This window comes from Cottoperca gobio, chromosome 10 (assembly GCF_900634415.1).
Source record: "Cottoperca gobio chromosome 10, fCotGob3.1, whole genome shotgun sequence".
Classification (NCBI taxonomy): Eukaryota; Metazoa; Chordata; class Actinopteri; order Perciformes; family Bovichtidae; genus Cottoperca; species Cottoperca gobio.
The window spans coordinates 19,668,465-19,690,992 of NC_041364.1; the positions used below are offsets into that span (position 1 = coordinate 19,668,465).

Consider the following 22,528-nt stretch of genomic DNA (forward strand, 5'->3'; position numbering starts at 1 on the left):
TTATAAATATCTGGGAAATATTTTAAATGTCAAACTGACCCTGAGCTCCCCTGAGGGGCGTCACTGGTTTTACACATGAAGATAGATTTAACTTGCAACAAGAAGAACTATGCTGTATAATAATATATAATCATTTTAAATAATATTGTGTCTTCGGTGGCTCTGAAATAATCTTTTTAAGAACATTGATCTCATGTTGTTATTATTTATCTAAGTTTAGGGTTTAGTCTTCAAATTAAAAAGACAGGGAGGGTCTAATAAAATACATTACTGAGCTGAATTTTGGGAATTGTGTGAGTTTTACTCATAACAGGAACAAAAAAGTCAGGAACTCTCTAACTCTGCTGCATCAATGTTGACCTTTCTTTCTTTCTGTCTTTAATCTGTGTCTTGTAAATCCCAGCACTTTATGGAAGTTTAATGCTAAATCGCTGGCGTATCAGAGATTATTTTTGTTGATATGAACTGGATTGTTCTGAGGGTGGGTGATGTGACGTCCATGGGAAAATGAGCAATGCAGGAATATGATTGACAAGCAAGTGTAGCCAATCATTTTCCTTTCACTCAGCTAACAGGCAAACTTCAGAAAATGCTGTTTTATGCAGCTGTAAATGGAAAAAACTCCAAATATTGCAATAACCACATGGTGTCAAGTCACAAAACCACAAACATTGGTTTACTATTGGCCAATAATAGCACAAGGTACTACGGGATCATTTAAATAAATAAGATTACCAAACCTGAAAGGATTAAATGGCTGAGAGTGAATGGATGAACATTGAAATTAAACTTTTCATTATATCTCAGGGATCTTTTACAGTCTTTGAAGAACCTCCTTGATCTTACTTCAAGAAGTACAGCATTAGAGTGTGAGACTGCAAATTATTACCCTGCTGAATTAATCATTTAAAGATTAAGAAAAAGTCCCTGATTAGTCTCGCACACCCACACAGCCTCGGGTTCCTGATGATTAATACTGTTAATGATTTGCCTTCAGGTTGAGAATAAAACAGCTCATTTATTCCTCTGTGCGCCTGCCACCAGTCTGCTGCCATCAGTCTGCTGCAGCCACAAAGAAAAGAAGGTTAACAGCGGTTTGCCTGGTGAGGACGGAGAGAGCACTTCGGTTTATTAGCCGACTTCATGTGTGAGTGTTTGTGTGGGAGAAAGAGGAAGACAGAGAGCACAAACTAATCCAGAAACCAAATGCTTTACATTATATTTATTGCACCATGTCATTATAAATGCACCAGTGTAACAGTCAAGGCCTGATTTAAAAGAACGACTTATTGAGTTTCTAAAACTCTCCACAGAGGTAGACTAACTAATCCAAACAGAACTACATTAGTCTGGTTAATGTTACAGGAACATGTTGAAATCTCTTTTCAACTCCACCCAAAGCAAACATGACACCAGGCGTCAAGAACTCTTCAGTAACACACGGTACAGTCGCAAGGGAGGATTTCTATAAAGAAGATACACTCTTAAAGGGAAGGTCATTTCAATATATTGCTCTAAAACTAATTTAAGATTAGTGTCAACAAACATATGGCTTCAATACTTTTTTGCATATTTATTCATAAAGGTGTCATCCCTGCCAGTGACATGAACACAGCACTTGTCTTTTACTAGCTAAGAAATGATTAACACTGTTAGCTGCCTGTAGTTAAACAGTCAAATGAAAAAGCCACAGACTGAGTGGGTTTGTTCCTGGAGGATTTTAGCTGCATCGCTTTGGGATGGAGGAGGAGGAGGGGGGAGGAAGAGGAAGAGGAGGAGGAAGAGGAAGATAGGTGCTGTCCTAAACTGATCTGTGCACGGGGCTGCAGAGCCTCAGGACAAAAGGAGGATCGAACTGAACAACACACAGTAGCAGAGCAGTGATAAGACTTTTAGATAAATAAATAAATTCAGCGTTAACAATCTTAAACTGATAAATATATTTACGAGTAGATGAATCAATAAATAGTTCAATATCTTCTGAGCAGGCACAAGCAGTTACACAGACGGATTATTCCTAGAGTCCTGCAACGCTGCATTAAAGTGGATTTAGGTTCATAATGGGCCATTTCTGTTTGTTTGACCAACAGCTTCCCATCAGGCTGACCACATCCTGTTTGTGCCACATCCTGTGTATTTAAAAACGTCTAACAATAAGATGCTGGAACATGCATTAGCCCTTCTGTCCTGGCAGAGAGCAGAGAGGAGGCACAGCTCGTCGTAGTTAAGACATGCGCTGATGGTGGGACGTTCACCTGGTGACAAAACAGAGAGAGAATGAAGTCCAGTGTGACACTTTGGAAATGTTAAGCAACACACTGCTATGAATAATCTGCATCGTTCTTACCACAGAACTGCAGCCAATTCTTTCTTGTATATTAGAGACTGAGAATACAATAGACTACAGAGGAACACAAACTCTTACACCTCGTGGAGTGCAGCAGCAGTTCTGCAAGTATGCAGGAACAGATCTGCTCCTCTGCAGTGACCACAGCTGTGGCTCTTCAGCATACAGCAACCAGCAGTAGTTATCCAGCATATCTACACATTTCACTCATTTACTTTAATCTAAAAAAGTTATAAAAGAAAACAATCATCATAAATGGTAGAAAAGCCCTGTTTTTGTGGAAGCTTATTCTGAAAGTTAAATGAACAGTTTCAACAGGTAAATGCTCTCACTACACTTTGTCCTGTCTGATGTATTAGTGTTCTCATCTAACTCTATTATCTATATAAAATCTAATATAAATAAATCTACATTGTGACCATCAAACACTTCATTTCCTGCCTTCTTAGACTGGAATATTTAGGCATCAATGTATGAAGGAAGTTTCTTTATTTGAGGAAACGTTTTAATATTATGAGAATAAAGTTGTAATTGTAACAGAGCAAAGATTCCATCAGCGAGGGCTGAGCACAGAGCTACATAAACTATTATTACTTTATTCTCTAAATGATTTATTGAAATATATGACTTAATTCTCAAAAGCTCAGATTAATACGTAATAATAATGGCTCTTATACGCCGTCGTAGTTGAGTAGAACTCCACCTTTTGATTTATCTTTTTCTATGCCAAGGTATTCATCTCAAAAATATAAATGTCTTACCAAAGGGAAATATTAATTGTTCACTTTGCTTTTATCCTTTTAGGCAATTTGTTCTTTTTTCTCTCAAAATAGATATTGTTCATATTGTTCATTAAATGTTTGCAGAAACATCCAGATCAAGTCCCTTCCTAAGATAATCGCGTGCGCTCCAAAAGGTGCATTTACTTTGAAACATTTATACAGCTTTAAGGTGCACTGCTCATGTGCAGACTTTAAGCTGGTATCTGGTGGCAGTTGATCAGGCGGTAATATTACAGTGTAACTCAATGCTTAGGACGAGCACCTCCAAGCACCTCCAAGCACGTCTGAAAAGACTGACTGGGACAGTGTCCCTGGGAAACGCTGTTAGGCAACAGTTTTAATAAAATCCTTTTGCGTTTTTCTAACTTTACATTGTTAGTATATTTTTATTTGTGCTACATTTAACAGAGAATGTTGCCAGAGTGAGAACAATACTTTACCTATTTGCCTGAAAGCTGCTTCTTCATGCAGGACTTAAAAGAGGTGAACTTCTCCTCCATTCTGACGCCCTGTGAACGAGTGTGTGTGTGTGTGTGTGTGTGTGTGTGTGTGTGTGTGTGTGTGTGTGTGTGTGTGTGTGTGTGTGTGTGTGTGTGTGACAGAAGTGAGAGAAAAAAGAGAGAAAGGGGAATACTGTGAGAAGATCGATTTCACAATGTCTCGCTAGATGGCAGTATAATTTCACGAAAATCCCTCCGAGGTGAGATGTGTTTCAGTAATAAAAAGTGGCAGGAGTGTAATTTAGGCATTATGGTCTGGAAGTATTTAAGTGTACCACAACCTTAAGAAAAAAGAGACATAATTAGTGCTTACCCAAAGCTGTAATTAAACAGGAAAAGTGGTGTTTGCGAAGCTAATAGCTGCTTAAGTAGGCCTAATTGTGTAAAAGTACTGCGTTTTGGAAAATAATTGTATTTCTGTGCTCAGCATCAACACATATTTGCCTTTTTTGCCTTCCTTTACACCGCTAAATCTGACTGGACTTACTTCCACGTGTCCATCTGTGAGCTCTGTGTGGTGTCTGCCCTGACAGATTACATATTAAGAAGTAGCTGACAACGCCTGACAATGCTGCTAATCTCTCACATCAGTCAGTGCTGCTGTGGAGTCCAGACACCAACACCTCTGTCACCTTCAGAGTCATAAAAGAGAGATAGATGGCATCCTAAATGTCCTCGGCTGTCTCACCCTGCCGCCGCGGTGCAGCCGGTCCTTCATGACGCCAATGAACTCCTTGTGGCTGAGTTTACCGTCGCGGTCCTGGTCGAAGATTTTGAAGACAGTGTTGACCAAGTGGCGGGTCAGCTTGATGCTCGTAGCCACGTAGACGGCGCGGGTAAACTCCTCTGGGTGGGGAGGAAAAACAGATCCGCTGAGAGGTGAACAATAAATCACCACATTAGAGGTGTTTTTATTACAGATGTATGTGTCACCAATATTAACAATACTACTTCAATAAGTGTGACCTTCAAGCTGATTGTTTTGTTTTCAATGAGTTTAACGTCAACTGGAAGGTTTTCTACTGAAGTGGGGGTCATCCTGGCAAAACCTTCTTTTTCACCAGAAAACTATTTAGATCAAACTTAGAAAATGAATCTGTTTGTTTACCTTATTGATAAAGTCAATGCAAACATAGGACAATAACTCTCCCAAAAGTAAACTCTCCAGTGACCCAGCTTGAATGTTGTACGACCATAATGTGACTGCAAACGGAGACTTTACCTTGACCAGTGGAGCGGTTGGCGAAGTTGTACATCTGCATGGCGATGGCAAAATCCTCCAGGTTGTTTAAGAACTGGAAGAAGGACCTGAACTCCTCAAAGGTGATTCCCTGCAAACAGCAATAAAACAATGTCTTTATTTATGAAACATAAAGCTTGTGAAACATGAGAAATCATAAAGTGACACATAAAGCGGACGGCTGCATGTGTCAACACTCCAGCAGAGGATAGTGCTACAATTCACACAACACATAATCTGCTTCCTTTCATCCTGCGGGGGGAATCCTTTAGTGTGTGTGGGACCTTGAAGCCATCAGATAGATAACACACCCAAACAGACAAAGTATACATTGCTGGATTTTCCCTGCGCAGTATGGACACGCTGAGCTGTCAGCAGTGGGGGGAGGATTGTAGCTTTTTGGGAAGAGGTCAGGCCGTTTGCAGACTTTTCTAAGGCCGATTAACCTGATACTTGAATAAACAAAAACAACAAAAGTGATGAATCCCCAAACATCTCAGGCTTGGCTGATGACTCAAACACTGAGCCTATTGATCTCCACTCAACCGTCCCACAGCTACTAGCTCCTTCTTTCGCCGGGGGCCTCGTCAAACAGGCAGCACACAGCCGAACAAATGGAGTAATGACTAATCTGTGACGCTTTGCTGTTTTAACAAGGTGAGGGCCATAAAATATCTCTTAGCCTAACGATGAGACCCACTTGATCTTCAATGGAGATCTAGCAACAGGCTACTCGAGGTGGCTGAGGAGCTGCTGGGGTCTTTTCAGCGTGCCGAGAGGAAAAACACATTAAAGCTAAAATAAGGATGCTTCACTCAACAGCTAATTCACAGGGCGGAAGAAAAAGGGGAATAAAAAGCTCCCACCCCCTGCTTGATGCAACTCTCATGTGTGTGTGCTCAATATGAAGCTATAACTAGCAGGTGGTTATGTTAGCTTAGAATGAAGGCTGGAAACAGGCAGAGCTTGTCTAACGCTCACCAAATAAAAAGAAAACAATCTTCCTTGTAGCACAATATTTAGCGCATTATATTTAGTCAGTGTTTGAGTTGCACAAAAACTGAAATGTAAATATAAAAATGTGTGATTTTAACAGAAGTTATGTTATGTAACTATTTCTTGGCTGGGCATAGTGACATCCTGGTGTGGTACCACTTAGCCTGCACAGTACCTGTATCCCACTGACTGCATCTGGCAACCTGAACTATGGCCGGAGACGCTGCACTGGGCAGAGAGATGTTGTTCTTCTATTAGCTCTAATAATTCCCCTGAAGCCTGAATTGTAATTCAAAATGTTATTTGTATCCTTTCAATCTTACAATATGTGTGTTCATTGATATGGAAGCCCATAAGGGACTTCATTAACATGACGCTGTAACCTTGAAAATCAAAATGTAATTCCACAATGAGCATTATAATTTTTCACATTTGTATTTGTTAGTTGAGTAAAAAAATAATCCAATTTGTTACATACTGGTATGTGCATTGTAAGATATAGGTATTGTACTTCCATACACGACAGAAGAACTGTGTGCGTTAGCATGTCACCTGGAGATGAGCGGGGGCATGAAGGGACTGTGAAGAACTACAGGAGGCAGGTACAAGGCTACGTAACAGAGGGGGGGCAAAATATCCTGAACTGTAATATAATGATGTCCACGTTGATAGTCCTCCAGCCTTTATGAATCGTATAATACTGAAGAGTGGATTCATCTCTCCTGCACTTTTTGAAGATGTATTTGATCATATTGTGGCGTTACTGGTATTTTGTCTACACCTTGAACTTCAACATGAGGAAGGGGAGCTGTGAGAGGCAACATGTGATGAAAGGATCTGAAGGGAAACCGCATTGCACCTTTTCGTCCGGCAGGCTGTGGTGCATGTTCTCCAAATACTCGCTGACGTCGTCCACGTTGGTATAGCGAAGGAGGATCCGAGCAAAGTCTTCCTCGCTGATGGTGGGAAGGCCTTTGGAGTAGGAGAGGAACTCTATCTCAAGCACCTCTGTCTGCAGGTTGTCCATGAACCTGAGGAGCGAGACGCACCGCTGACAGGAAACGCCACCACCAGAAACTCACATGCACAAAGGAACACTTAACATGGTCATAAACAAACCCACTAAAGGTTTCGCTGTTGGAGTTATGAAAATGATTAATGGCCCTATTACACTGGGAGATAATACTTTTCTCAGAGACACCACATGATTTATCACAGAGAAGACTTAAGGTTTGTGAACTCACTCGTAGAAATCTTCAAATTTCAACTCTGCTTTTCCTTTTTTCCCAAAGAAATGCACCAGCAGCGTTGTCTCTGTGTTTTCATCCACATGCTTTCAGAGGGAAAAGGATTGTATCACAAAATCTCAGTCTGTGCAGCCAGGATGAGCTGTTTTATAACATACAAGTGTATCATGGTAACGCCAGGTAAACATTAACAAGCATGTATCTAACCATGCTGAAAGCTTCAAGAAAAAATGTTAGTTAATAGCCATACCCAGAGTCTGCTATTGAATAATTACTCAGAGTTAATGGTTAATCTTTCCCTGAGCCTGAAACCAAACAGTGGTGAGTATTTCTCATTTCTGCAAGACACAAACACGTGCAATGCAACAGATAAATTAAGCATGCTACAGAGCAAATATGAGAAGAGCTCTGTGTGAGTATTTACTCTTGCTTAAAAGCTCTGCAGCGTTAACATGGGGACGACAGTAAAGAGAGGAGAACTTGGTGCATCTTATTACTGTACAACCAAAGTAATGAGGACATGGCTACCTCAGCGAGATCAGAAAACAGAACTTGACTTGTTCCCCGTCTGAGAACATCCCACATGCCCCGGGCCTCCACATGCTGACTGTCTTTATTAAGAACCTGTGGCAGCAGTGGAAACACAGCTGTTAGAAGACAAAATACATCTAGTACATTTTACCGAGATTAGGAGAATAAAGATGGACGGACAAACATGGACACACGGAGGCAGGCAGGAGGACAGTACGGAAGCCCTGAGAGGCAAGTGAGATAAATCCTGTGACTTAAGAACAGGTGAAAAAAGGTTTTACCAGGTCGTCTTACTGGTGGGTAAAATAAATTGGCAGGTGTTTGCTGTTGTAATACTAATTTCGGCCACAAGAGGCTGAAGTGCACCACTACCCCATGTTCTAAAATGGACTTAAAGCCCTCATGTGTTCTTCCAGGTGAGTTCTAATTTCTCAATGCACTCTAACAAAAAAAGGTACATATATTGATATGATTAAAATACACAAGCAAAAGAAAGACATGGCATTAATGTTACATAACTTGCTAACACATAATATATATATACCTTGTGTTTGGCATGGAGAAATGAAAACTCACCTGGAAGAAAACATGAATGCTTTTTGTCCTATTTAGAACATGTGGCAGTGGAGCACTTCAGCCTCTTGTGGCCGAAATGAATATTACAACAGCAAACAGATGATCCTCACAAACAAACAAAAAAATCACCAGTGAAACATTTTTCACCTGTTTTCACAGATGAAAAAAAAAAGTACAGATTTAGAAAATGGACCACCAGAATTTATTTCTCACTTGCCGCTCAGGGCTTCCGTAGCACAGGATGCACAGACTAGAAAAAAAAAGACAAAGAGTCAGACATATGTAGCAGTAGACAAAAGGACAGACAGTAAGAGACAGAGGGACAGATGGACTGACATCCATCCACACTCAAACAGGCAGAAACAGACTGGGGCTGACACCGGTGTATCTGAGAGGCCCATCAGACCTGACGTGAGCCTGCTCTGCAGCCATGCATGCAGCCTCTTGGCAGGACATTGAGCCAACACAGCTAACACATGTCCAAAGCATGCAGGGCGTGAGAGCTGAAGGGTGATTCATGCCAGGTTAACTGAACCCACCCAATACATCATCATTTGGTGCTATAAACTGTTTAGTAAATGCAGGTTATCAGACACCTTTCACCCACTGTTGCAAAACAGGTTCAGTAAAGTGTATTTTACCAAAACACTAAAATGCACAAAAAACTCGGTCAACACGTTTCCTGCTCGATGTTGTCTGGGACAAAGGAGTCACACTCTGCAATTTTTTCTCAATGAGGTCAGGCTCCTGATCTCGGATTAACCAATCATTATCATTATTACAGTTTACGCCGCTGCCTTCACTCTCCCACTTGCTGCAGGGCGACTATAACTACAGAAACACAACCGTCAACAACGATGTTCTTGTATTTCTGTCATGTGCAATGAAAAGATAACAGGAAATCTGTAGTGAAGAAAAACTAGGATTTCTATCTCCGAGTTAAACCATGTTGGTGCCACTCGCTCTCAATAATTTTTTTCAACCTATCATTTCTCCAGCCTAGATGTTTCTCAAGTCTCGACATCACCTCATTCAACATCAGCACACACACTGCCAAGCAGAAACCGCCAGCTGCCGTCGTCGACACGTGTTCTTAAGTATGGCTTGCTTCATTTCATAATATTTATTTATCTTATCAAGTTTTTTTTTTCATCTCTGAAGCCTGAAGGCCAACGTGAGACTGCTGATAAAACAGCTCTTCCTCTGCGCCTCATCACTTTTCACCAGAGAGATTTACGACATGATCCCACGGCTAATTACTGAACAACTCTTTAATGCACCGCGCTGGCTGTTCCCATCTCATCCCATGAAAAGATCCTGATACACTTGTAATTAGAATATTCCGGGGAAAGCCCAACCGCAGCACTGAACACATGCCTGTTATGTGTTTTTAAAAAGATATGACTTTTGAACTTTTTGCTAGAAAGATACCTACAGTACAGCAGATGAACTCAAAACTAAAAAAAAGACACACCTAAAAGGTAAAGTCTTCAAACAGATGGGGCTGTCCTTCTGTTAGCTTGTGGGTTCTTCTATGTGTGTGTGTTGAGTGCTTTTCACAGTTCTCCTCTCTGACTGGCATCTTCATGGTCAAACCCATCACAAAAGGTAACATGAGCCCAAATACCGCTCCTCAAGAAACTGTAAAAATAAAACATGGGGGTCCGGGCGAAACGTTGTCAGTCTTCAGGTAAGAGCTTTTTGAAGTGGAATCTCTCGCACAACGCTGACAAAAGGCGAGTACATAAATCATCTGCACTACCACACACAAAGACAATATGTCAGATAATGTTGAAGCACACAGTGCTGTATTTCAAATCCAGTGAATGTGAATGAGGTTATCTCTGGTGTCAGCCCCGCAGATGCAAGTGTGCTTTCTGTGCATAAAGAAAGATCTGGTTCAGAAGAGCACATGCCAAAAATACATGTAACAAGCAGAACAGTTCCTTTTCCTTCAGGGAAAGAGAACAATACATACACTGTGCGGCTGAGATTTGGGTTGACCATACAGCTGCAGGCTCTGAAATAAAAGAGAATAGAGAGGGAATATTTATTTACCATTCACAAAGTGTTTTCAGAACAGAAAGATGATTAGTTTTTAAGATATAAATAGATTTGTTTAAGTCAAAGCCATCAAATGTAAATGACTTGACTTCAAAGATTCTCATTCCTATTGTTAAGCTTTGTGAATGCACCCAGAGTCTTCACCCTCAACTTTGTCTTCAGCATCGCTATATTTCCAAATCTAGAGTGCCCATTCTAATGATCTTTTTGATGCATATACGGGCTTCAGATTAATGCAAGACTGTCCAGAGATGCTAACATTTCTCCCGGCAGAGTATAAGCTCCTCCATGTTGTGTTTGTGCGATAAGACCTCAAAGAGTCGCTCTTATCGCTCTATTCAGCTCTGCCTGTTTACATCCACCTGCATGCGGCACAAGACAACCCAAAAGAGATGAAAGCCTCAGGCATGTTTTACCCTGTACGACCACATTCACCTCTGTGCTGCCTGTGTTCTCTCGAGGAACACTAAACCCTGACATGTTAGACACATTTAAGATTCAGGTCAATGTCAAGCTGCACTAGGGCTGCACCGTATGAGGAAAACAAATATCAATAATAAACAGATATTAAAGTACAGGATACTGCTGCTTTCAGTATACTGCTCAAATAAAACTAATTGTGTTGATATAAAAAAAAGAAATGGAGGAAATTATTTCCAACATTCTTTTATTGAACAAATTGAACATTAAACTGAACAAGAAAGGTATCAATAAATAAAGTAATCATACGTATATTTTAAATTGTCATTTTCTACTGATACTCAAAGAGCAATGTTGCATCACGATTATGATAACAAAACGATATCTTTAAAAAGATTTTATTAACAATAGATCAAAGGACTGTTTTTCATTTCACAGGTGTCACTTGTGGTGACAAACCCAAAGAGATGTCAGCTCTGTGAAGTCTTTCAGCTCCACATGAATGCTCTGCTCTGCATCGTAAGTGCGATGTGTCACTTACTAACACAATAGCCAATTTGTTGCGCTTTCCCCAAATGACCAAATTAATTAATGCAGGTTTCAATTAATTGATTTTTTTTGTCCAACTGTGGTCAGAAGACCAAACTGACAACACCTGACATATAGCGTCGTAACAGGAAACGTGTTAGCTTACACATCTAGCAGACAGAGTCGTGTTTCTGCCACCACAAATATAAGTCCAATATTCAGTCTTCTTTTAGCTCTGTTTCAGTCTGCCTTTAAGTTAACATGTTGCTAACTTTGTCTGGCATGTGGTGCTGGACAAGCAGTGAACAGTGGATTTATCAGAGCTTTCTGGCTGAAAACCTCGGCCTGCTGCCGATGCACACAAGGTGGATTGGGGAATTTGCAGGAAAACCAAAACAATGAGCTGGAGATGCAAACAAGCTAGAAAATGAGGGGAACTGCAAAGTTGGCAATAACCGTCTGTGGGTTCATAATTACTACATAATTACAAAGTAGTCATTTGGTAAATTTTCATTTAAAAAATACATCAATAATTTGAAAGCAACTCAAACCTGCAGGTCTAATCTGTGCACGTCTTCAGCAACTTCCTTTCTGTCCTTTTTCTTACGGAAGATTTCTTCCAGCTGATGGAAAGATAGAAGTTATTATGCAGAATGTAACATAACAGATCAAATGCATTTTATTAAGTGTGTTTATCAAGATGAGGCTCGTACCACCAAGAACTCCCTTTTGTCCACCATTTCATTCCCATCTGCATCAAACATGTTAAAAGCGATCCTGAAGCCTGCATGAGGCTCTGAAATCAAACAAAGAAGAAGTGGACCGTCACCTTTTCAATTCATTTCCAGATCATTCTGCTTCAGTTAAAGTGCATACTTACTTGTTAAAATGCAGATCAGGAAGAGGTACTCTGTGTAACTGATGACACCTGGGAGAAAAAGAGAAATATTTGTGAAGCTGAGAAACAAAAACCAAAATGTTCCCTTTTCCACACAATACGGCATCAAACAGCAGCAACCAGTCAGCTGAACGTGTTTACATATGTTCAAAGTCATGCGCCCGAGATGAATAAGCCATCCAAAGAAACGCCTTCAGACAAGAGTAATCTTCTCGCGCTCACTGATAACATCTTAAAAGGTGCCTTTTACTTCATGCTTGGTGTTCCCCTCATACAAACACAGGCTTTACAACTGAGCTGACCGATCTGGACCCTAACCCAAACAAATTTAAGGCCTACGGCTTCTGATCCTGTTTGGGGTAACAAGGTGTAATACATTCTCAAGTGATCTGTCACTGATTGAGAATGGCCGATTCAGGTTTTGTGTCGCGTCCTTCAGCTCCCTTTGTTGTGTGACACGGAGAAGGGAAGAGTAAGTGTCAGGAGGAGACATCTCAGTCGACTCGGGAGGCTTCTCCCCTCTGACTCTGAAAGCATTCCCAAGCTTTTGTTTGCTCGGGAAGATAGAGAATCGAGCGCAGATAGTTCTGGGTGACTGCTCTGGGTGTTATGGGAAAAGAATTCAGGTACGGGGTTTTGCTGCAGGGAGATATTTCACTCTCGAGGGGAACAAACTGGCAAACAAAGATGTAATTCTTACTCTGCTTCCATTTTTCCTCTAGAGGCTGCTAAAAGATGGTGGAAAGGCAAGTGAAACATGTACAAACTGAGGTGTGAAAGGAGAATTAGTAATGCATGCCATTAGACAAAGCTCATCTAAAAGAAAGGTTCTTGTCATCCCAGCTCTCTCTGTTTGGCAGGTACGGCCTTATAATGACAACAGATCTCTAGCTTCAAAGCTTTTAAAGCTTAAATGGGTTGAAGAGAGAAAAAAATACTTTTAAGATTCCAGCCGTGTTTCAGCAATACCACACACCTTCACTCCTGGAGGGAGCCCCTCCCTCCTCCTCCTCCTCCTCCTCCCTGCAGCTCAAGTAGATGTTGTTAGACAATACAAAGAATTCCACAGAAACACTTCATACAGAGTGGCAGTCCCGGAGATGTAATCCAATGCCATTCTTAGGCTTCATAATGTCCGTGCTGATCAGAGGGGTGGCCGGTGGGACATGTCTCGACATAGCTGGGTTCAAACAGCTCCCTCATTCTCTAAAGCGACGCTTTGTTCACAGATCAATCCAGTCCTTTTTTCCCTGACAAAGCCTCAACGTTTAACAGCAGGATTAAAAGCCCCAAATCCCAGCATTGGCACTTAGCTAAAGCAACAGAGGAGAGAGCAGAACAGTGAGATCTGATGCTCCACTGGCTCGTATGACCTACTGAGGCCCAGGTGGGAAAATTTAAAAGATCTTCACTCACACAGACAACTTCATTTTCTTCATGCAACGTTACTATGAATCGTGGTTTTCAGGTGAAAATCCCATATCACATGTATCTATGTACTCTGATCTGAATGTTTCAGCTCTATTGTTATTGTACAAGGTTGCACAGAAGTGCATACCGTCATTAGCATTAAGAAGCATTTTCACCTCCGGTCGTATCCATTTCAATTGTTATCAGGCAAATCTGCACCTACGTTGTAAAAGTTCAAGTGTAACTCGTTGTGAAACTGAATGAAATGTAACGTTTAAACAAACCTCTTTCCGTTTAGGCAACAAAACTACAAACATAGCACATGTATCGCTGTTAACCACTGACAACGCCGATCTAACCGCCTGATAACATTCAAACCGGCTGCCTGTCTGAGGCTTGATGAAAACTTGCTTTTAGAATCATTTTCCAATCTCCAAACAAACTTTGCAATTTGCTGCTAATTAAATGTAAAATAGAGAAAATGTTTAATGAACTGATTCCAATGAATTACTAGTGTAACCTCAGCTCAGCTAAACATGCACAATTGTCTACAAGCCAGCATGCAGTTACAATAAACACTTTATAAAGTCTCCAAAAATAAATGAATAACTTCTTTCTCGGAAATTCCCACTTTTCCCTACAATTAGTACTGAATGATATAGTTCTTTCCAGGAAACTTCATAGATATGGCATTTTTCTATTCAAGAAAGCGGGAAGGATCATTATGTATATTATCAATAGACCATTCCCTCCTGCAGAGGTAACCAGAGAATGAATCTACAACATGTTACCAGACAGATGGAGAGATAAGATAGTATTTACAACACACTCACTACTCTGGATTATACGAGGCTGTCACGCACAACACAACTCACTCTGCAGAACACATTCAAAAAGTATAAAGGGGAATTACTAAAATTCAAAGTATTTATGTGTAGAGCCGTAATACATCGAGTGGGTTACTTCACCTTGTTCACGAAGATTTCTAAACAAATTAGATGATCCTTTCCAAACAGGCGGCGTATCAGCCAGCATCTTGTCTAAGTCCTGAGAGAAAAGAAGAAAATCCCAAATCACTCATTCATTCCTAAATCCTGAGTAATCACCGCGTAATGCAATGTTTGTTGGCACTACAGTAATTACAGAGGTTTTACACAGATGAAGAGGAGATTCTGTAGAACAGCAACAAGTGCTCTGATGACAGAACAACTCACCTTTTTTGTGAGGGACGTCCATGCTCTCCTACCTAAACAAGACACGGTGAACAGTTAGTGACTTATATGTGTGTGACTTAAAGTGGTGGAATTTAACAAAATACATTTACTCAAGAAACTGAAGAAGTCATTTGATTGGTACTTTACTTGAGTATTTCCATTTTTCAACTTTATATTACAGTTTAGCATATCTGTCCTGTCCAGTTCATCAGAAGTCAAATGTTTTCTGATAAACTGAAGGATGAAGAGTTCCTTCATGTGTTGAGAACATTCTCCTCCTCCTTAAGATAAATAAACTCTTTAAAAAGTTTCTCGGATCAGCTGGAAAACGCATCGTCACAAAGCTGAACACGTTTTCCTGAGCTGGTGAAAAGTTGACTTTATAGAGACGCGTGTTCTCACAGGACAGAGACGAAGCTGCTGACGTGATGATCTTATAGAATATGATGCATTGTGTAGATTCAACTCCCCAACAGTCTATAAAGGATTAACATGAGCACAACCATCTACAGCAGTAACATGTAACATCCACATTAATGCAGCAGTAATATGAATCCAAAAACATCCTTAGAATAAAACCCTGACAGGGAACACTTTGCTGCACAAGCAATACTTTTACTTTCATACTTAAGTAAAATGTTGCTGTCATACTTAAATACTTTAACTTGCGTAAGGTTTGCAATGCAGGACTGTTACTTGAAGGAATTATTTTTTACAGTGTGGTATTAGTACTTTTACTAAAGGATCTGAATACTTCCTCCACCACTGACGACTATAATAATATGTTTCAACGGTAAATTCTATATTAGGGATATAGAAGCGGGAAACAAAAGTGAAAACAGGTGTTTATGTGGACAGAAACACAAGCGATGTATCTCCATGAACACATTCCGATGGTCAATAAAGAAGAAGATAAGATAAGAAAAAAGAAAAAGAAAAACTGGCAGCGAAATCACATGAATAACAGTGACAATAACCCTCCACTGACACATTTCAGAGCCTGTCTGAAACTGGGATTAGGATTGCCATGTGATGGCTTGCTCTCCACCAAAGTGAGGCATCTGAGTGAACAGTCCTCATTAATGTTTCATAACCATATCTTTTGGCTCAGATATGAATAATTTACTTGACAGCACTTTGAGTTTGGACTCTAATGGTTCACTTCTAAATGGCCACCATCCTCTGATGCATGTGTTCAACTTCACTTTATTTAAATGCTGTAAAACAAATCTCCTTTTTAAAGCCACAATAAAACCATAAAAACCATGATTACTATTGTGCAACAGGTTAGCCACCAGAGATAATGACACATGGTATGCTGATACATTAGTACCCCTTATTTATCTTTCTCATTAGATGCCAGTGAAGACATTTCCAAAACATTACAGCAGGCCACACACCTTAAATCATAATCAATCACAGTAATCACAATGTCTTATCATTACATTTATGACAGTTGTTTGGTCTCTCCGGGTCTCTGCGAGTTTGTTGCCACATAAATGAGCCATAAAAGTAGGGTTGCAGGTAAAGATGCCTATCTTTATGCAGGTGTTATGACTGAAGCTCTGCAAGCTGCAACTTATTGTCTGATGATGACACTTCACAGGCTATTACCTCAGTAACAAGTAATGTTCCAGGAAGAAACACTGGGGTTTTTCTTCAATCTTAAGTGATTGGAGGATGAAGGGGTTTATCTGATGACTTGATGGAAGTGTAATTAAGCAAATGGATTCTGATTACAGAGGCGATGTGTAGCGCACTGTTACAGTCTTCATGGACGGAAATGGCCTCTTGAAAAATGATGGATGATGGATGATATTAAATACTTATACTTTATATAACAATATAAACTTAAGTCTTGAAGTATTGAAATCTAGGCCTGCAACTAACTATTTGTTTTTATTATCGATTGATCTGCTGATTATTTTCTTGATTTATCGTTTCTGTCAATCGACTGATTGATTAACTAATGGCTGCAGCTCTAATGAAATCACATCAGAGACTGTGTCCTCTGCCTTTTAGACTTAGGGAATTGTTCTGGCTCCACTCAGGAATGTTCTTAGGAACTCAAGAACTTGTGATTAAAGAAGAAACCTCAGGGTTTAAATATAGTTCTTGACCCTCGAAAAGTAATTTCTTTGCAGACAGTACTTTGACACAAAGTCCAGGGTGCTACAACTTATTCACAGTCAGCAGGGAGGCTCTGAAGTCTCCTTTTCCAGCTCTGTATGTTTCCTTTGAATCCATTCATTACATTTAAACTAGTTGCACAATAGTAAATACAGAGAAACAGTCGATGAAAGAGAGAAAATTAGAAAACCCTCACATTTTAGAAGTGATAGAACACTTAATTGATTTTAGTAAAGGATCGACTCACTCTTGGGTTCATTCAAAGTGACGGACTCGAGGAAGTTGAGTGGTGTCATATAGAGCTGGCCATCAAACTGCACCGAACTGAACTGCCGAAATCTGTTTTCATTGGACGACATGTACACATCTCCAACATCCAGACCATAGGTCCGCACCTGTAAACCCCCCCCCCCACCCCCACACACAGACACACACAGACACACACACACACAGACACACACAGACACACACACACACACACACACAATGAAATATTGCAAATCATCTCAACAGTGATAATACCTTTTTATGAAATCCACAGAAGCTTTTCTTGTCACGAAAAGCCTGGCTCCGTGCTTTAATTCAGTAATGGGGCGCATGTTATGTCAGCCCTATTTTTCATCCCCGTGTGCCAGGTAATGTCCCTACAACTGTTCAAACCCAGCCAGATCAGAAGGCTGGAATGGTGAAGACAGAGTGGATCTCTCTGTCAGGTGGCACAGAGCCAGGTCCACTGGGCACAGAGCAAACACCCAGGGAATGTGTGCCCCCCTCTGCTTAACCATTAAACCCCCTCTAACCACCCCCGCCTCTCATCAAATGTCAGCCCCTCTGCCAAGCCCCAGTGTCCAGTTTCCTGTGTCCCTGGATTCCTGCTGCCTGTGGACAACAGGCAAGCTTTCCTTGCTCCAATATGAAACAAATAATCTTCTGTAGCTGTGCAAACCCGACTTGGTTTACATGTTTGTTTACATCCCCTGTGATCAGTGAAAATCCTGTCAACAATGTCAGCACATGTCTGAGCTAAAGAGTCTTACTGTTGAAGTGCCGGCACGTAGGCTAATAATGACCACATTCACAGGGGGCGGACAAAATCACTTGAACATCTGACATGGTGCAAATAATTACAATAGTGCTGCAAAAGCCTGTGTTAAGCTAATAGGTAGTGTTGGAAGGATTAGTAAATTAATTCAAAGAAAGGAAGAAAATGTATGAACCGCACTTTAAATATTTGATTAACCAGGTAACACATTTCTCCAAAGAAATGCTGCTATTTCCTGGTTTCCAAGGCAGCTAATGGTTATTTTACTACTGATTAACTCATCAAATTGTTTTGATTAATGAATTTGATTGGAAGTAGGTGACTTTGTTTTGTCCAACAAACAGTTCAAACCCTCCCCAAATCTTTCATTTAAAATGATGTAAAATAGTTGTTGTTGTCCGCCTTATTTGTGCAATATTTCACATTTCACAGTACTAACACTGTACCGTGAACATATGTGCAATACCTTTTACCTCTTTATTTATTTTTATATTGTATATTATGTATATCTCTTGCTTTTAGTTCTAATTTTTAAAAAATGCTATTGGAGGATTAGTAAAGTAAGTTTTTCATTGTACAGTACAACTGTCTGTTATCTGTGCATATGACAATAAATATCTTGAATCTAGAGAAAAAAAAAGATGGAACCAGCTAATGTTTGCCATTTTGCTTGGTGAACAATTTATAAATTAATCAATAATCCAAATAGCTGTCAATTGACTTCTTCTCAAAGCTACAAATAATTTCCAGGCTATTGTATTGGATGACATTAGCCTAAATAGTCAGATGGTGTTGATATTTTGTCCAGCCCCTGAAAATATAAATACATATATTTAACATAACTACCATATGTTAGTTCCCTTCATTTTCTTAAGATAAGTACTAATTATGCACTATGTATGCAGAACGAGAAAGCAGGATCCTCACTTATGGCAGCCAGGTCACGTGATCTGAGAACTGCCATTGACCATTTTTGCCATTTCAGCACCAAAGGTCGGGATAGCTCCTTAAACGTGACGACACATTAATGCAGTTTCACGTGCACGATATGATGTAGGCTAATTATGTTGAAAATGTAGATACCCAGGTTATTACTGTCACCTGCCTATGTTCATATGAGAAAGCTGAAATTAAAATGGAAGCGTGTTTTTGTCAGACTGTAGGCTATGTGAGCTGAATGAAGCTGCGCAGCTTGACAAATGTCCCACTGTACCTTATCGGTGGCAGAAACTGACGGCAGCGCCAGATGAAAGAGTCGAGCCTCGACATGGCTCTTCAAGCCGGAGCGCCTGCCGACAAACGAGCAGCAGTAATAAGCAGCACCGGCCGCGGCGGCTCCAGCCGCGATAACTTTCAGCGCTTTTGTCGCCTTCGAGTATGTTTGTTGTTTTCGCGACGTAAACGTCCCTGTTTTGAAGCTGTTAGTGAGTAAAGGGATAAGCCTGCGCAGGGCAGCCATGGTTGTTTACACTAGAGTGTCGTAACCGATAACACACACACACACACACACACACACACAGAAAAGAGTAGCTCGAGCTCGAGCCGCCTGCTGCTGCTGCTGCTCCGAGCTCGCGAGATATGCCGTGGGTATTTCAAGTCGCTCTGGGATTACAGGGCGTCAAATCGTGAGAGTGAAGGAAATGTTACAATCTTTGGACAAACATAGAAACAGACACTGACCTATTTCTCATGTCTCGCTGTTGATTTAAAGTGTCATATATTTTGTGTTTATATATTTAATTGGACTTTTAAGTGATGTAAATGCTCAATTTAAACCCACAGCCCAGCATCAACTCTCTCTCTCTTATTGTATGCCCTTAGGAGAAAGAAAAAATTCCCTGCCAGGGCACGTCTGAACTGTGACAGCCCCGCCCATTACTAGTCCTGTGGTTTTGCACCTGCCTCACCACCCCTGCCACTTTGAGCGCAAAACCTCCAGGAGCTCCTTTACCTGCACTGCAGCGTTTATTCCGCCCTCACTACTGAACCCTCCACTGCTGTGTCCCCTTCACGGCTCCACTGAGACATCACGCTGTGGACAGGTATGCAACATGAGAGCTATCTGAGCAGCAACTGCAGCACACCCACAACTGATGAAGACGCAGCGATATAATCAAAAATAAAAAAGGAGAAATCAGTGCAGCCAGGCCAGCAGCGGAGATTTGGTGAGTGTTTCATGTCAGGGGAGAGAAATCCGCGCGTGTCCTTGCACAACGGGTGCATGTGCTAAGTAACGGAGGACGTAAACATGCAATAAGTGACGGTGGCAACCAGGTAGTGTACTACGCAAGAGCGCTCCCTCCGGACCTCCTCACTGAACTTTACCCGCTGAGCTTTGACGCGATGGCTGCTGCTCTGGGGGAAGTTGGAGGCGTCTTGCACGGCATCGATGGTGTCGCACAGGTCGGGTCCCATTTCTTCCTGACCCCTCTCGGGGACAGTCCGACGCTTCTGGGGGAGCACCTCCTACTATCTGGGGACAGGCTCTCCCGGAGCACCACGGCGGATTTAACGCACCTCAAAGGGATTCTCAGGAGGAGACAGTTATACTGCAGAACTGGTTTTCACCTGGAAATACTTCCGGATGGATCAGTGCAAGGGACGAGGAAGGACCATAGTCGTTTTGGTAAATACTGAGATAATTATTTGTTCATATATTTTGGTAGCAAAAATACAATACAATAGAAAGTGGCCAACAGTTATAATGAAACACATAATTGTTCAAATATTTAGGGAAAGTGAATACAAATGGTGAAAATAACAATCCTATGATATAATTATCTTAATATTAAAATGTATGAATTGTGCCAGTAGGCTGCTGTCAGAGTTGTTTATTTATTTAGCTTCTTTAACATTATTCTTTCATCTTTGTCAAAGTCCGTACTGAACAACTGTGTTATTCTTCTCCAGGTATTTTGGAATTCATAAGCCTTGCTGTTGGATTGATAAGCATTCGAGGGGTGGACAGTGGACTATATCTCGGGATGAATGACAAAGGAGAGCTGTATGGCTCTGTAAGTACTAGCTTTGCTTATTCATGTCGCCTAAATCCTCATTTTTGACAATATGATGACCCACAAGCAGCTTTTTATTCAGCTTTCATTTCATAATTTATTCATTTGTGGAATTTGATTTTCAGGAGGACAAATTTAGATGAATTATGAAATGTGTTTTTTTCTATTTCTGCATTGTAAATCAGGTCTTCTCTTGTATTTGTTTTCAGGAGAAGCTCTCAGCTGAATGTGTCTTCAGGGAGCAGTTTGAGGAGAACTGGTACAACACATATTCCTCCAACCTCTACAAGCACGGAGACAAAGGGACACGTTACTTTGTGGCGTTAAACAAAGACGGGACACCAAGGGATGGGACTAAATCCAGGCGGCACCAGAAATTTACACACTTCTTGCCCAGGCCTGTGGACCCTGATCGCGTGCCAGAGCTGTACAGGGATATCCTGGGACACAGCTGAGACCTGGAGGGCCCGGTCCAGTTCAGGAATAGCTGCTAAAGCCCTGGCAGGCAGGGAGCAGAGAAGAGAAGAAGAACGCAGGCAGGCAGGGATGTGGCCGGTGCAGGCTGGTGGACAGCCCGACCAGCAGGGATAAAGGCACCGGGGCCTCTTGTAGGAATGCATGGGCCATCTCTCAGCAGCCAGGAAGACGGGCTAGAATGTCTGCACGCTCTGCATGAGGGGGTTGTTTGTTTCAGAGGTCTGGACGACCCTAAAAAGTACGTGCGTGGAATAGGAGACGAATGGGAAACAGAGCTGAATGATCAGGGAGCATCTCCTCTGGTCAGATGGGGACGTCAGCCGAGTCCATGGGAATCTGTTGAGTCATGAATAATACTTTTATTTTGTCAGAGAGCCGTCGTTTGTTCAGAAGGACTTTGAAGGAATCCAGTTTTTTTTTGTTTTCTTACCTGTGTCTAGACATGTTTGTAAAAGAGCAAAAAGTGTAACAATTTATTTATTCATTTTAGATACATATATTTATGTTATATATTTATTTATTTGAGAATATATTTTTACAGTTAGATACATGCAATATAGAAAAACCATAGGAAACTGTATCGATTATACAAAGACTGAGACACTGTACCATTATGTCTTTTATTCTGAAAAAATGCCTTTTATTGCAATATGGCAACTGTGAATCCATTTAAAATGTAATGTTGACATATTAATTCTAACTAAACTGCTGTTACATGTGTTACAGGAGGAATCGGAAGTCAACAAACTGACTGACAATACAAACAATAAATTGCTCAAAATGTGATCAAAATGCTTTTTCTTTGTCAGCCTATATGTTTAGAGATGAGGGTATTATGTTGGTTGCTCACTTTGTGTCCACAACCAGTGCTCCTCTAAACAACCCACATTTTTACATTTTACACAGCAATATATCAGAATTAGTATACTTTATTGGTTGCTTTTGTCTTTCAGAGTTTAAACATATAAACCCGCTTACGAGACCAATGTTGTCTTTCTTTATGGACGCCATTATGCAGAGAGAGGAATCGTAGACCTGATGCACGCATAAAACTTCAAAGCCTCCGTCCTGAATCCTCTGAATGTAACGGCTGAGCAACAACACGATCAGGG

At 40.9% G+C, this 22,528-nt stretch overlaps 2 protein-coding genes across 3 annotated transcripts; one reads left to right on the forward strand and one right to left on the reverse strand.

The window, feature by feature from the left end:
- Positions 1 to 1,213: 1,213 nt before the first annotated feature.
- On the reverse strand, positions 1,214 to 19,475 carry micu3b (mitochondrial calcium uptake family, member 3b). 2 transcript variants are annotated; one of them, XM_029441641.1, is made up of 15 exons: positions 19,139 to 19,475; positions 17,131 to 17,278; positions 14,754 to 14,785; positions 14,508 to 14,586; positions 12,112 to 12,159; positions 11,945 to 12,027; positions 11,783 to 11,854; positions 10,198 to 10,239; positions 7,641 to 7,736; positions 7,110 to 7,198; positions 6,725 to 6,896; positions 4,852 to 4,960; positions 4,318 to 4,475; positions 3,570 to 3,638; positions 1,214 to 2,255 (listed from the first exon to the last, which is right to left on the reverse strand). In XM_029441641.1, exons 1-14 carry the CDS (start codon positions 19,382 to 19,384, stop codon positions 3,570 to 3,572), a joined length of 1,443 nt encoding a protein of 480 aa, XP_029297501.1. In that variant the 5' UTR covers positions 19,385 to 19,475; the 3' UTR covers positions 1,214 to 2,255. The 2 variants fall into 2 exon arrangements, with proteins under 2 accessions (XP_029297501.1, XP_029297502.1); XM_029441642.1 differs by lacking the exon at positions 7,641 to 7,736 and having other exon boundaries at positions 19,139 to 19,474.
- A 384-nt stretch (positions 19,476 to 19,859) lies between these two features.
- On the forward strand, positions 19,860 to 22,166 carry fgf20b (fibroblast growth factor 20b). The gene is made up of 3 exons (XM_029441643.1): positions 19,860 to 20,551; positions 20,836 to 20,939; positions 21,149 to 22,166. Exons 1-3 carry the CDS (start codon positions 20,269 to 20,271, stop codon positions 21,392 to 21,394), a joined length of 633 nt encoding a protein of 210 aa, XP_029297503.1. The 5' UTR covers positions 19,860 to 20,268; the 3' UTR covers positions 21,395 to 22,166.
- Positions 22,167 to 22,528: the final 362 nt, after the last annotated feature.

Excerpts from the sequence above, each read along its gene's own strand:
- micu3b (XM_029441641.1), bottom strand. The coding sequence starts at position 19,384 with ATGGCTGCCCTGCGCAGGCTTATCCCTTTACTCACTAACAGCTTCAAA. Across the intron at positions 10,240-11,782 it reads TGCACAGATTAGACCTGCAG|AGCCTGCAGCTGTATGGTCA; the intron begins GTTTGAGTTGCT and ends CTTTTATTTCAG. Across the intron at positions 6,897-7,109 it reads AAATTTGAAGATTTCTACGA|GTTCATGGACAACCTGCAGA; the intron begins GTGAGTTCACAA and ends CTCGCTCCTCAG.
- fgf20b (XM_029441643.1), top strand. The coding sequence starts at position 20,269 with ATGGCTGCTGCTCTGGGGGAAGTTGGAGGCGTCTTGCACGGCATCGAT. Across the intron at positions 20,552-20,835 it reads GAAGGACCATAGTCGTTTTG|GTATTTTGGAATTCATAAGC; the intron begins GTAAATACTGAG and ends ATTCTTCTCCAG. Across the intron at positions 20,940-21,148 it reads AAGGAGAGCTGTATGGCTCT|GAGAAGCTCTCAGCTGAATG; the intron begins GTAAGTACTAGC and ends ATTTGTTTTCAG.